The sequence below is a fragment of the Eurosta solidaginis genome, chromosome 3, assembly GCF_040869045.1.
Source record: "Eurosta solidaginis isolate ZX-2024a chromosome 3, ASM4086904v1, whole genome shotgun sequence".
Classification (NCBI taxonomy): Eukaryota; Metazoa; Arthropoda; class Insecta; order Diptera; family Tephritidae; genus Eurosta; species Eurosta solidaginis.
The window spans coordinates 160,944,350-160,956,706 of NC_090321.1; the positions used below are offsets into that span (position 1 = coordinate 160,944,350).

Below are 12,357 nucleotides of genomic sequence, written 5' to 3' on the forward strand. Positions count from 1 at the left end.
CAAAACACTCCCCAAAACCCAAAAAATATTTTCATTTCAAAAAACTGTTGTAGAAACGTTGGCGATAACAGTTTTTTGAAAAAAAATATTTTTTGGGTTTTGGGGAGTGTTTTGGTCGAAAAATGTAACCGTTCGTCATTGTTTTTTGCAGGCTCGAAAATAATTTTTTTCCTGAGCCCAAATCCTATCGAAAAATCAATGGCGAGATATCGGTTAATAAATCGACCCAGTCTAATATGTACATATATACGAGTATAATTGTACATTACATGATTTAACAATACTGAAGAAAAAAACAAACGAGACATCAATCCTTATGATCTAAGTAGTAGTGGCAGGGGCAAACTTGCTTAATAGTTCGCCCAAATGTTAAGAAGCTCATTGTGATCCATAAAGTAAAAAATTGCATCACGTCAGCGCCATCTTCAAGAGTAGAAAAGGAGCAGCCAGGGTATTTTGCTACACCGTAGCACAACGGCGTCATAGATACCAATTTCGTATTTCGTTTTTAGTAGACAAATTACACAAAATTCACACATTCACTTAAGTAGACCGGAGAGAACTTTTTTTGTTCATTCCTTTGGAACGGGTAAACAAATTTAGATTTCGACTTGGATTCTTAGTCTGGTATGGAGACGTGTCTTTGGATGCAGAATTTAAACAATTTGTTTCACTTTTGTGTGGGTTCCTGTAAAGTGCGACACTAATGGCGGAAACCATTTTCTGCTTATGACTTTTGAACGAATAAATATTGTAACGAATTTAGGGAAACTTCGCTTATTTTACACCTTCTACTAACGTTCGAATCACTAAACTGTTGAATAAATAACTCCACTATTCAATAATGCAAAATGGCCTTTGTTAGACTACTTCCAAAATAACACTACTATTGCTCGCCAGATAGCGTCTTAAATCAAACAGATTGTCGTGCCTCTACTGTTGCTGCATTTTATACTGTCTGATTTCCTCGTTGCATATTTATAGGCTTTTTTATTTCCAGAATAATGGCGCAACCATACAAGGTGGCAGCATGGAACAGCTGATTATAAACTTTTTTTTATTTGATTTGGTACATCAACTTCCGGCGCAGTACGATTTTGACATTTGTCCATCGAATTTACAAAAACAAAATACATGGAATTTGTATTTATGTTTGTAGGTATGTCACCATGCTGCCACCTGTACCATTCCGCTATGTCCAGAATTTACTAGTTAGTTATCAGCTATAAAATTACTCAGCTGTAACTACAGATGCATGATTTTATAGCCTCTCTCACACCCCATGCACTTGTATGTGTGAGCGACACTTGCACAACCATTGCATACTTTCGGGAGTATCTCAGATTTATGCATGTGGTTGTGCGTTGCTTCTGCGCTGCGTGTACGTACATATGTGTAGACATAATGATTGAATTAGCATTGACTTAGAGATGATAGTATCCCTTAGTGCTGCTAATATTCGTTACAATATGTTAGTTACCGAACCCATAATTTTTTGCAAGGTTTTTTTTCAGACGTCTTCATATAATTTGATATTTTAGGCGACATCACATATCAAAATTTTTTGTTTTAAATTTATCAAAAAATATATGTACATATTTTTAAATCATATTTTTTGTTCGTTTTATACTAACCAAAAAAAAAAAATGTTTTCATCCTTAATTTCTTTGTGCAGACCAAGTTTCGTCAGCATTTTCGATCATGGCTCTGTTACTGATCCTGGAAATAGTCATCAGACATTACAGTTGGGCAAAAATCAAAAGCAACGACTTCGGCGGACACCAAGTGCACCTCTTAAACCTTCCCAAGACATATTTCGGGGGTCACATGTTCGATGCGATATTCCAATGTTTGCTGCTGAGGGCATTGAGTTATTGGGATTCTCACGCATTGGTACAATTCACATACCCCGCAATCGTTCCGGTTCAGACCCGTCTTGCTCAGTGGGGTAAGTGTAATCATTTCAAAGTTCTGGTAGAACTCAAAAACTAATACACGTAATATAATGCGCTATTACAGGCGTGTGCACGGTCAGCTAATAGAATATGCGAATAGTGACAACAATGGATCGGGAGATTCTAGTGACGAATGTCTATCGAATACGACACGACTATCAAGTGCTTCTTCGACGGAGAGTACTCCACAAAAAATTCTGAGCAAAATCAATTTGGACACACCCCCACAAAGCGTACAGAATTCGCCTTCTTCGCGGGACGGTATCAGTTTTGAAAGTATGTGCCGTGAGACCTCTAGTCAAGATGGAGTGGTATGTGAATAGTTGTAGTTCATTTGCTAAAATTTTTTGAATGTTTTTTTTTGTTACAAATGCATGTTGTAAATTGTTTTCGGTTTTATTATTCTTAGGATGTTGTGGATTGCAGTGACACTTCCTTAGAGTTTTGTACAGATATAGATACAATTACTGAGACCGAATTGAAGCGTCTGCAAGCTGTATTTTGGTTAGAACTAGCAGCTATATTTGATCGCAATCATGTATCGCTCGACAAGCGGAAACCGTTCAAGCGACGCCGCAAAGAGGAAGGGAATCTTTTTGGTGTTTCTTTAAATGCGCTTATACGTCGTGATCAACAGATAACTGGTAAGGACTCTACACTGGTGCCGTTGTTCCTAGAAGGGCTCCTGGAAGAGCTTACAAAACGTGGTGCTAGAGAGGAGGGTATACTTCGCGTAGCCGGACACAAGCAAAAGGTAAAGAATCTAAATTGAGTTTTATGTCTAGAGCCTGGTGTATAAAATATTAAATCTTTGATCGGTTAACGCTGGCTTTTAGTGACTTGGGACTTTTTAAAAAACTCTGAGTAGAGAATCGAACAAGCCATATTCGTCCACAAAACTGATAAGGAATATGAAAACTTATGTATTAGGCTATTCGAATCCAAGGATAAATTTACTTTCACCTAAAAAAGTACATATCGACTGCTGAGTGAACAATATCTCTTTGTGTTTGAAAAACCCCCTTTATCAGAATTGTTTTAAAGAACTATGTTGTTCTTGTGTTAACAATGCCTCGCCACATTCAATAGGCACGACCATTCACAGTTTTTTTCTAGGATGTCCTGGCTTGTAAGAGTTTAGCAAAAACTGCCAGTTCAGCATTTCGTTGTGCTCTTTCATGTTGAGCCCTTTGGCGTCACTATGTAGGTGTTCAGTGGTCATAAGGAGATATCCCGTGGCAGTTCTCTAGGTGTTTTAAAGACCAGTCGTAACAGAGTGGCTGATAATTTTGTTAGTGATAAACCAGATTTTGCGTGGTGAAGAAACAAGAAATACCGGGGAGATAGCTGTTTACTTTAGAAACCAATTCATTTATTGAAGGGTTAGATCCCGTTGCCATAATCGTGCAGTATTCGGCATAGGAAATGATGTAACTCCTTCTGGCGGGGAAGAGAGCTTTGATATGAAGAAATTAAACAGAAGCGGGGATAGGACGGCGACTGGGCTATGAGATTTCGTTCCGAAATTGAACCGACGCTTACCAAACATTCACATAATTTGCGCTCCACCTTTTTAGACAGGTATGAGCCTTCTATGTCCTAGAGAAGCGTGCCGTGGTTGGGTATGGAGCAGTCTAGGTGCAAAAATCTGCTCTGAGGATGACAGTTTCTGGGAGGGACGCAACAACTTAAATGGGGTTACACTGAAATGACAGCCCTTGGCCGGGAAAAAAATCCCGAGTCACTACGGTACAAGCGTGAAATTACCAGGGCGAAGAGAAACTCATGGAAAAGTTTCTGTACGGACATAGAGTACTCCAATGAAACAGCACGGTTGAAAAAAGTCCTAGCAAAGGGAAACATAGTCCAGGGACTAATAAAGAAAGAGAACGGGGAATGGTCACGTGATAGTGAGGAATCGCTTGAGGTGCTTCTCGATACACATTTCCCATCGGGAGACGGTTTAGAAGAACCAGCAGACATCACTCACACTTCGATCACGGAGCTAGAGGTGCCGGGCTTGGTGACCGATACCAAGATCGAGTGGGCAGTGAAGACGTTTTCTAAGTTTAAATCGGCGGGCCCAGATGGTATATTCCCGGCCATGCTACAAGTCTCGAGTAGGGCGGTCGTGGAATGGCTTAAAATAATATTCGATGGGTGCATAAGACTGAATCATGTACCGCACTCTTGAAGAACTGCTCGTGTAGCTTTTCTACCAAAGGCGGGGAAGATCGGTCACGTGTATCCCAAAGACTATAGACCCATTAGCTTAACATCATTTCTTCTCAAAACCTTTGAGAGACTGATAGATGTGTACATAAAGTCCAACGTGGATGAAAAGCTGCTCTCCACAACACAGCATGCGTATACCAAAGGCAAGTCGATAGACACCGCATTGCATAGGGTGGTAATAAGCATAGAGAAATCCCTGGAATATAAGGAGTATGCTCTAGGAGTCTTCTTGGACATTGCCGGGGCTTTCAATAATGTTGCAAAATGGGCGATTATGGATGGTCTTAATTACATTAAAGTACATCCTGCCTTAATCAGATGGATCGGCTGCATGTTAAATTGCAGAAAGATTACATCACAATGGGGATTGTACGAGGCCACGAAATCAGTGGACGGGGGCACGCCGCAGGGAGGGGTGCTATCACCTCTGCTGTGGACACTGGTCATCAACAAACTGCTCAGGCAATTCGATGAGGGACCCGTAAAACTTACGGCTTACGCAGATGACGTTGCAATTGACATAAGTGGAAAATGCCTTCCAACGATTAGTTCTTTGATGGATCGGGCGCTTCGGGATATTCATACCTGGGCATCTAATGTCGGGCTGAAAGTCAATGCGGAGAAGACGGATATGGTCTTGTTTACAAAGAGGTACAAGGTCCAAAATTGGACCAGGCCTAAGTTAGGAGCGGTGACCGTACAGGAGAAACCTTGCACAAAATATCTAGGAATCATCCTAGATAGTAAGCTGTCATGGAAGCTCAACGTGGAGGAGAGGGTCAAGAAGGCCTCAACGGCACTCTATGCATGTAAAAGAATGCTGGGGTGTACGTGGGGCCTATCGCCCTCTCTTTCTCATTGGGTTTTTACAGCGATTGTAAGTCCTATTCTATACTATGGAGTTCTTGTTTGGTGGAAAGACACAAAAAACAACATACCTCAAAAAATTAGAGGGGGTATGCAGACTATCGATGCTTTGCATTACGGGAGCCCTGAAAACAACCCCGACTGCTGCACTGTATGCCATTCTGCACATTCCACCTGTAGACCTGGTAGCAAAGAACAAAGCGTTAACGACCGCAACCAGGCTCGATGCTTCGGGGCAGCTTGAGCGCCGACCATATGGCCATAGTAGTATAGCGTCATCAGTCACAAGACGAACAGACTACATGATTCCCTACCTGCACTTTGAGGGAGATCTTAAGGCCACAATAGAGGTGGACGGTTGGCGCAAGGGTGCGCAAATGGCGGACGAGGCGATACATGTGTACACCGATGGTTCCAAAATAGTGGAAGGAGTGGGGTCTGCGGTATACTGCGCTGATCCGGAAATAAGCAGATCCTACAGGCTGCCGGATTACTGTAGCGTTTTCCAAGCGGAAATATTAGCCGTAACCAAAGCAGTAGAAACCCTGGAAGAGAATAGCTTAAGCTGCAACTTTTATATTGACAGTCAAGCAGCAATTAAGGCAATAATCTCGCATAGCACAGCATCTAAATGCGTGTTATAGTGTAAGCAGTCTCTGGAGAGAATCGGGGCAGGGAGAAGCAGGAGGAAAAAGCGGACGAATTAGCTAAAAAGGGCGCATCCCTTGAAGCTTGCTCCGTAGACGTCCCAATTAGATTGGGCGAGATTAAGCGAAGGCGAGAGGTGCACATGATCGACCAAGCAGGAAAGGCGTGGGTTCAAGCGCGGGGCTGTAAAGTGTCGAAGATTATGTGTAGGTCTTACAACCTTAGACTAACACAGTTGCTTCTATCATTAAAAAGAGAGGACTGTAGACTCATGACGGGTATTCTGACTGGACACTGCCTTCTGGCGTCACATGCCTTTAAATTAGGCTTGGTCAGTGATAGCAGGTGTAGGAAGTGCGGGTTGGAGGAGGAAACGATCGAGCACGTTCTGTGCTCGTGCCCTGCACTTGCCAGGCTAAGACTCCAGCTATTAGGACTGATACAGCTGTCAGATCTAGAAGCAGCAAGTGGCTTAAGTCCTAGGAAGCTTCTAGTATTTGCCAAGAGGACGGAGTTATTTTATAACATAGGTCCTGGTTTTTGATAGGGTTTTTCAGTTTGGTCGTTAAAACAAATTTCTGGTAACACTACGGACTCAATCAGTCTATGTGAGGTCCTCATGGACCGGCCAGTTCAACCTACCTACCTACTCCGGTACATAGAACCGACTGCCGTGGGAGGCGTTTAAGAACTATCTTATTCGGAAAGGTTTCCATGCTTTACCACGTCGTACCGCAAATATTTACTGAATAACGCCCGATCTCAAAATTCGGTTGAAAAACGTCCTATGACAAAAGTTTGCTTTGTTTGCCCTATCTCAGTATCAATTAAACTCATATGTAGCTAAGAAAGTGCGTTTATTAAATTAAATTCCGAGATAGGGCGTTCTTCAATCGAGTTTAGAGATAGTTGGACAATCCAGAAGAGTGTCGCATTCATGTAAAATTTTAAAGTGTGAGTTATTTCATGGTTTCCAATTTAAAACTTGATTAAAGCTGAGCACATACGGCGAATAGGAAACCTTGGGAAAACATACAGACATAGGGCGTTTGCAAACTGATAGCAGAGATAATAGGACTCAGCCGGGCTTAAAAACCCGCAAAGAGTCGGCAAAGCCCCATACCGATAATTGCCCGGCGAACCCCTTTCTGCAGAGTCCAATAGCCGAAACTCGAAGACGTGCGTCACTCTGGCACAACTTTGAGCTGCATACTGTAATGTGTTAAATTATTACTTAAGTATCCGGAAAACCCCCGATATGCACATCAATAAAAAAGAATTTCAAGTCGAGTTGCCACCCAATTTTTTTACTTACTTCACTTTATTGTCTTATTAATTTCATTTCAGACTGAAATACTTTACCATGAACTGGAATCGAGCTTTTATCAAAAGCCAAAAAAGTTTACACAATTATTGAGCTCAGCCAGTGTGCATGATTTAAGTGCGTTACTTAAGCGATGGTTGCGGGAACTACCTCAGCCGCTGTTAACCAATGAATTTATTCAATTATTCTATCAATGCCATGCTTTACCACTATCGGACCAATCAAAAGCTTTATCAATTGTTTGTCAAATGTTGCCACATGAAAATCGAAATACATTGCGATCTTTGCTACGTTTTCTAAATAATGTAATTGAACAAAAGGAATACAATAAAATGAATATGCATAATGTTGCAACAATAATTGCACCATCCTTCTTCCCGCCACGTTACATACATCCAACGGATAAGAATAGCATCGAGGAGCAAGTCAAAATGGCCGCACAATGCTGTCGCCTTACAAATATGCTCATCACCCGAGGTGAATTATTGTTTCAAGTGCCAAATAGCTTAATTGCAGAATCCAAATCAAGCAAAACACGACAGGTAAAATGGATATTTTTCATTTTGTATTGGTATTGGAATTATATTAAGGTTTACTTACTTGACCTACAACTCATCTTACAGGGTAAACGCAACTTGCATCGAAAATTGAAAGTCACATCTTCTCTAATTGACCAAAATAACAGCAATAATATTCGGGACCCAAGCCATCATCACCATATACACCTGCAGTCGACGAATAATCAGCCAAGTAGTCACATCGTTAACGTAGTCAGTGTCGATGGCAGCAATATTCTTAAACGTCAACAGTCGATTAATCCAAGTCATGTGCATCGTCTAATCATTTGAACCTCATCATGGGTGATTGTCTCCTTCTGACATCAACTTGTACATGCATTGCATACATATATATAGGTATATGTATGTAGTAAAACTCTTTAAAAAGTGCTTTTTATATTTTACTATTTGGAACAAATGTTTGAAAACAAATAGCTTTAGAAATAATAACAATTTTGTGTAACTTTGCCACTTTAATTTACTTTCTACTCTGGACAAAATATATATTTTTTTTGCAAAGCAGATTAAAACATCGATATTAAAAATTGTTAAACAAATACAAACTTACATGTGTAAGACATTTTAATCTATATTCTATTTGAAGACATACTTATAATGGAAACCATAATGTATAATGGAAATAAATTGTCACAATAAATTTAGTCATCGGCGCATGTTGTGCTATGAATATTAATTTACGACTTATTACTTTTTACTCTATACAAGGTTACCGGCAAGATCTTATTTTTATGGTTACAATATTTTGCCCTGTTTGATCAGTATACTCACACGCTTCACAAGTCAGCCAGTTCTGAAAACAAGAGCGGTTAGGGATTTTTACGGACCAAGGGCAGTCATTTCGGTGCAGTGGCGTAGTGAGGTTTTCTTGTGCCCGGGGCAACATTTTTTTTTGGTGCCCACCCCCTACACTCAAATACATATTTAATAATAATATGGTTATAACCCATTAGTAAAACTAATAAATAAATATATTAATGATATCATCAAAATTTATGATTTCAAATTTTTCTTTTTCCGCACTTAACAATGCTAGGTCAATTAGGTTACCTTGCCGCATTGTTGATCGCAATTATGTAATATTCTTTTTTCACATTTTGCAGTCACATATTTCGATAAAAAGTTCTGTTCCATCGAAATCTTTATTATAAAATTCACCCAAGTTCTTACAATTTCTTTCTAAGTCGTTATTGTCCTTATTTAACAAGGTATAAGAGAAATCTAAATTTAAAATTAAGGTCAAGGTTAAGAGAAGGAGCAACTGGTGCGCCTTGTTGGACGGCCATAAGAACACTTTTCATAACGGGAGATATTTCACGTTCTGCGGAAAGACCAACATCTTTAGCCGATTCTCCGGGCATTTGCGGCACCTTTTTACACGTTTTACTATATCAATATCCCATTTTTCACAAAGAGACTTCGCTTTTTCTATTGCTTCTTCACAGAAAGTGTCTCGAATTTCGGATAGTTCAGTCGCTAATGATTTAAGATCATGACACGCTTCTCTAAAATTTATCCCTGCTCTTGTAATCTGAGCTGCGCACGATCAATTCTCCTTAAGATTTCATTCCAGAAATGAACTAATGCTATGAAACTGAAATTTAGTATATTTTACAACAGGATTCTAGCTTCACTTCTGGTGTCACTTGTGGTGTTATCTAGTGTCCTATCCTAATTGTTCTAAGTGTTCTCTACATTCTTCATCGCGTTTCAGATTCAAGCTCTTTTCAGTTTCTCTTAGAAAAAAACAAAATAATTGAAATTCAATTATTCTTAAATTGACAGTTTTTGTTAAAGAATTTTTTCCCATCGTAACATTGAACGTGAATAAAAAAGATGTATGCTTTCAATTATTCCACAACCTGTCGCAAGTGTTCCGGATATATATATGCATGCATCTTTTAGTATAGAACATTTTTTCCAGAAATCAGTTATAATAAAAAAACTAATTATCCAGGAAGTTCTCCCTGGTCCCTCGTAGGTTTGTGTATTCCTTTCACAAAATATTTCCCCCGGAACGAGTAAAGAAATATCATTACCTACGAACGCAACCATTTTTCAGAACTCTAAGTAATCTAATTCAAAAGTTACAAATTAAGAGTGTAACATCAGGGTAGCATGATTTTTCGAAAAGAAAACGCAATTAGATTAGTTTGAATGTGTCCATGGTGTTGCCAGAATTTATTTAACGACGAAATGGAAAAAACTTAATTGGCATACCAGTCCTCTTTAAGAAAGCTGTTTTATGCCATAAATTGATGTGCGTAAGCCAAGTGTTGTCAACGTTTCTAATTATGTTATATTTCAGTGATAATATAGCTGTATCAATATCTTTAGGCTCGCAGAGATTCTTAATTTTTTGAATTGACGGTATAACGAAACAGCTTTTTGAATATAATTTCGAAATCACTGCATAAGACAACTAACTTCTTAAGCGTTGAGATGCTGATTAGCAGCATTCGATGGGTTCCTTCTTTTTCTTGAAGTATTTCATTAATTTAGAACCAATTGTCTACAATAGATTTAAACATATTAAAATTTGAGTTCCAGCGGGTAGGACATTCACTTTTCAAAGAGGTTTTCAGCTGATGTTGTAAATTTGCCTTTTTAAAATATTTAACAATTTTTTTGCAAGATTGTACAAGCCCGGACAGCTCTTCGGTTTCCTTAAAAGAGCGTTCCAAAGTATTTGCAAGCAAATGACAGCTACAATTTAAACGAGTATTATTTTCCAAAGCTTTGACTATGTTTGAACCTCTGTCCGTTACGAATTTAACCTCATTTATATTGTCTATTCCGAACTCACCAAACAAAGAAGTCAACTTGCTCAAAATGTTAACACCAGTGGAACGTTCGAAGTCCATATACTTCATACCCAAGACGACGTCATATAATTTTAAATTTCTTTGGTAGTACAAGGCAACTCCCAAAAAATTCCTTTGCACATAATTATCCGTCCATAAGTCGATTGTGGCAGATGCACCACCGCTTTGAACAATTTCGTATATTTCACCACTGATTTCTTTTCTTTTTTCATCTGCTAGCTTCTGTGCCTTCCGCGAAAGAGTTCTGGGATCTGGAAGTAAGTCCTCAACATCGACACCTTCGCCGTATTTTGCTCCGATTTTAATAAGCCATTTTGTTAGCTTTATAAATCTGGAACCGCTAACAGCCGAAAATGGTTGCATGTCTTCACTTGTCCATTCGATACCCGTAAAAATGGTTGTATTTTTATCCTCTGTGGAAACTATTTTTAAGCATTTAGTTTCTTTCAGTAACTGGCAGCATTTACGATGGCTCAAATTTGACGATTGCTTTGGTGAATATTTAATTAGTTTTGAGCACGTTCGGCAGTGTACATAACCCTCCAAAATAGTTCCGTCGTCTTTAATAATTTCAAATAATATACTCCATATCACACTTCTGCCCTGGCGTCGCGGCGACAAGGTGTAAATACTTTTATTAATTTGTTCTAACACAAACACTTGGTCGTCTGACACTGTATGCCGAACTAATCGTTACTGATTGTCGTGATTTGAATTTATTCTACACCAGCCTTCGTTTGATCATTCATGCTTATGTATAACATGTTCGATCATTGGTGCGCAATCATACCAATGGAGTCAAGCAAGCAGATATGCTGAGTTTAATCATTTCTGAGTATATTCGCATGATTAAATGTGAATAATAGAAATTTTGTTGTATGATGAAATCAAGCAATCTGTGATTTTGTCCGTTCTCTGATTTGAGTAAATGAAGCAATGACGTATATCATTAATAACAAGTAAGGAAGGCTAAGTCCGGGTTAACCGAACATTACATACTCAGTTGAGAGCTATGGAGACAAAGTAAGGGAAAAGCACCATGTAGGAAAATGAACCCAGGGTAACCCTGGAATGTGTTTGTATGACATATGTATCAAATGGAAGGTATTAAAAAGTATTTTAAGAGCGCCATAGTTCTATAGGTGGACGCCATTTAGGGATATCGCCATAAAGGTGGACCAGGGCTGACTCTAGAATTTGTTTGTACAATATTGGTATCAAATGAAAGGTGTTAATGAGTATTTTAAAAGGGCGTCGGCCTTAGTTCTATAGGTGGACACCTTTTCGAGATATCGCCATAAAGGTGGACCAGGGGTGACTCTAGAATTTGTTTGTACGATATGGGTATCAAATGAAAGGTGTTAATGAGTTTTTTAAAAGGGCGTGGGCCTTAGTTCTATAGGTGGACACCTTTTCGAGATATCGCCATAAAGGTGGACCAGGGGTGACTCTAGAATTTGTTTGTACGATATGGGTATCAAATGAAAGGTGTTAATGAGTATTTATAAAGGGAGTGGCCTTAGTTCTATAGGTGGACGCCTTTTCGGGATATCGTTATAAAGGTGGACCAGGGTTGACTCTAGAATGCATTTGTACAATATTGGTATCAAATGAAAGGTGTTAATGAGTATTTTAAAAGGGCGTCGGCCTTAGTTCTATAGGTGGACACCTTTTCGAGATATCGCCATAAAGGTGGACCAGGGCTGACTCTAGAATTTGTTTGTACAATATTGGTATCAAATGAAAGGTGTTAATGAGTATTTTAAAAGGGAGTGGGCCTTAGTTCTATAGGTGGAGGCCTTTTCGAGATATCGCCATAAAGGTGGACCAGGGGTGACTCTAGAATTTGTTTGTACGATATGGGTATCAAATGAAAGGTGTTAATAAGTATTATAAAAGGGAGTGGGCCTTAGTTCTATAGGTGGACG

At 39.2% G+C, this 12,357-nt stretch overlaps 1 protein-coding gene across 6 annotated transcripts in view; it reads left to right on the plus strand.

The window, feature by feature from the left end:
- The window catches only part of conu (Rho GTPase-activating protein conundrum), a 203,495-nt gene extending 195,215 nt beyond the window's left edge, over positions 1-8,280 (plus strand). For all 6 annotated transcript variants that reach the window (XM_067773543.1, XM_067773545.1, XM_067773548.1 and 3 more), the window contains 5 exons: positions 1,676-1,948; positions 2,020-2,266; positions 2,365-2,709; positions 7,053-7,571; positions 7,653-8,280. In XM_067773543.1, the coding sequence (XP_067629644.1) occupies positions 1,676-1,948; positions 2,020-2,266; positions 2,365-2,709; positions 7,053-7,571; positions 7,653-7,877 (1,609 nt within the window). In that variant the 3' untranslated portion in view covers positions 7,878-8,280. The remainder of the gene's footprint in view (positions 1-1,675; positions 1,949-2,019; positions 2,267-2,364; positions 2,710-7,052; positions 7,572-7,652) is intronic.
- The last annotated feature ends 4,077 nt before the right edge of the window (positions 8,281-12,357 follow it).